The sequence below is a fragment of the Palaemon carinicauda genome, chromosome 6 (genome assembly GCF_036898095.1).
Source record: "Palaemon carinicauda isolate YSFRI2023 chromosome 6, ASM3689809v2, whole genome shotgun sequence".
In the NCBI taxonomy this organism is placed as follows: Eukaryota; Metazoa; Arthropoda; class Malacostraca; order Decapoda; family Palaemonidae; genus Palaemon; species Palaemon carinicauda.
In genome coordinates, this window is record NC_090730.1 from 113,225,676 (window position 1) to 113,227,775 (window position 2,100).

General features: G+C 32.2%; 1 protein-coding gene across 1 annotated transcript in view; it reads left to right on the forward strand.

Moving 5' to 3' along the window:
* The window catches only part of LOC137643204 (uncharacterized), a 2,912-nt gene extending 1,988 nt beyond the window's left edge, over positions 1 to 924 (forward strand). Inside the window, exon 4 of the mRNA XM_068376053.1 lies at positions 787 to 924. Within this exon, the coding sequence (XP_068232154.1) occupies positions 787 to 924 (138 nt within the window). The remainder of the gene's footprint in view (positions 1 to 786) is intronic.
* The last annotated feature ends 1,176 nt before the right edge of the window (positions 925 to 2,100 follow it).

Genomic DNA, 2,100 nt, shown 5'->3' on the forward strand with positions numbered 1-2,100 from the left:
TCTGGTTTCCCTCTAGCCTCTTTTTCTGTAGCTGCCTTTATTATAGATATAGCATCCACAGTTCCTCTCCTCCTCATGAATCCATACTGCAGATTTCCAATCTTTACAACCTCTAATCTTATACCCTCTAAAAAACTTTCAAACCACGCTCTGTTACACTCTCCTCCTAGTCTTTAGGCATTATTTTCTCTTCCAATATTACTCTTAACAACAGCAGAGTCCATTCTTCCCCCTGTAGCTAACATCGTGATCATTTCAATTTCAAGCTCTGATGGACCCGATGCTTTAACATTTTTCATTTCACTCAACGCCCAATTCCCTTTTGAGTTCCGTATCTCTATCACTGTACCCTCCCCCCTTTGTGTTCTTCCCAGGTCCTCTCTCTCATTTTCAAGATTCAATAGTTGTTTAAAATATCTAAAAATACAAAAATATATGCTTAGAATTAAAAAGTCTCTATCTAAAAATACGAAAACTCTATCCAAAACTAGAACTTATATTTGTGGAATGAGGTTAGAGCGCAGCAAGGGCCAGGTTAGATACAAAGACCTATCTTAAGAATACAGTCTTCATCTTGGAAAAGTAAAACACAACAGTGTCCGTCTTGAAAAAGAAATATTTCCTCCATCTTTAGAGCTTAAAAAAATAGTCATAAAAATGCAACAAACTCCATCTTGGAAAATACAACCACTATTCAAAGAAAAACTCCCTCTATTTATAAAAAGGGAAAACCCACCTTTCAAAATTTCATAGTAACCTAACTTAGTCACTATTTTAAATTTATAGGTATATCGGCTTCTAATGGCTATAGGCCCACTGAAAGAGATGGAGATGTGTGGATGGTATAAACTCGATTTCAGGACATTTGTATCTGTAAGTATTTTGAGTCTCTTTTCATCTCAAGTTTCAAAAATTCAGATCTAAGTAGAATGGCTATCTCATAACAATAACTAACAATAAGACTTGCAGATTTAAACAGCATGATGTAAGAACTAGCATTGAAAATTCAGCATAAGAAGAGATGTCAATAGGAAATTACTTTTAGCAGACTTATATTAGAAGCAAATCCTTATAATTTGTTTCATATCTAAAGATTTGTGATCTTATCTGAAATAAAAATAGAGAACATTTACGTAATGGTGAAGTCTCATAACTAAGTGATGCTAGAAAATTCACACTGAATTAGAGAAGGGTCTTTGTAAGAAACTATGAACTAGAACAGCAGGAATGAAACATTTGTGCTACGCGAATATATTGAGTAAAACCCAGAACAATTTTGAGAAAAAGATTTTTATCAACGATAGCTGTAACAAAAGCCAGATTATGATATCTCCAATTATCTGATGGAAAAAAAATGTGCTGTATATTACAGGTCTAAAAATCTTGTGAAAACCATAAACGATAACCCATATATCCCTTATGTAATAAAGAGTATATATATTTATATGTATATATATATATATATATATATATATATATATATATATATATATATATATATATATATATGTATGTATATACATATATATATATATATATATATATATATATATATATATATATATATATATATGTATGTGTATATATATATATATATATATATATATATATATATATATATATATATATATATATATATTCATGTATATACATATTTTTGGGCTCAAGCCATGTCGTCCTGATGGAAGTTACTATAAGTAGCTTCCTAAGGGATATATGTACTACAGTGATATTCCCAGAGAATTTTACCTTTAGGTCTCCAGAATTCTAACTTCTGGCGCGAATATTCTTAAATTTTCTCTCAAGGATATCGCAGACGTATTCTTGATACGCCACATAGCAATCCGCACCCCTGATAGCGTTTATGCTTCGAGGGGGAAAGTGGCAGAATAGAAGGGGAGCCATATCAAGGTTACCCTAGTTCTCATACTACTATTGAGTATCACAACAGCGCCATATCCAAGATGGCGGACATTCCTAATTTTGTAGTGAATTTGCATGGTGGTGTTCCCTGTTGATCTGACATTTTCGATCGATTTTCAAGGATTATTGTTATGCAATCTCCAGCTTCTTTCGCCTCTGGAAAGTTGAGTATTGAAT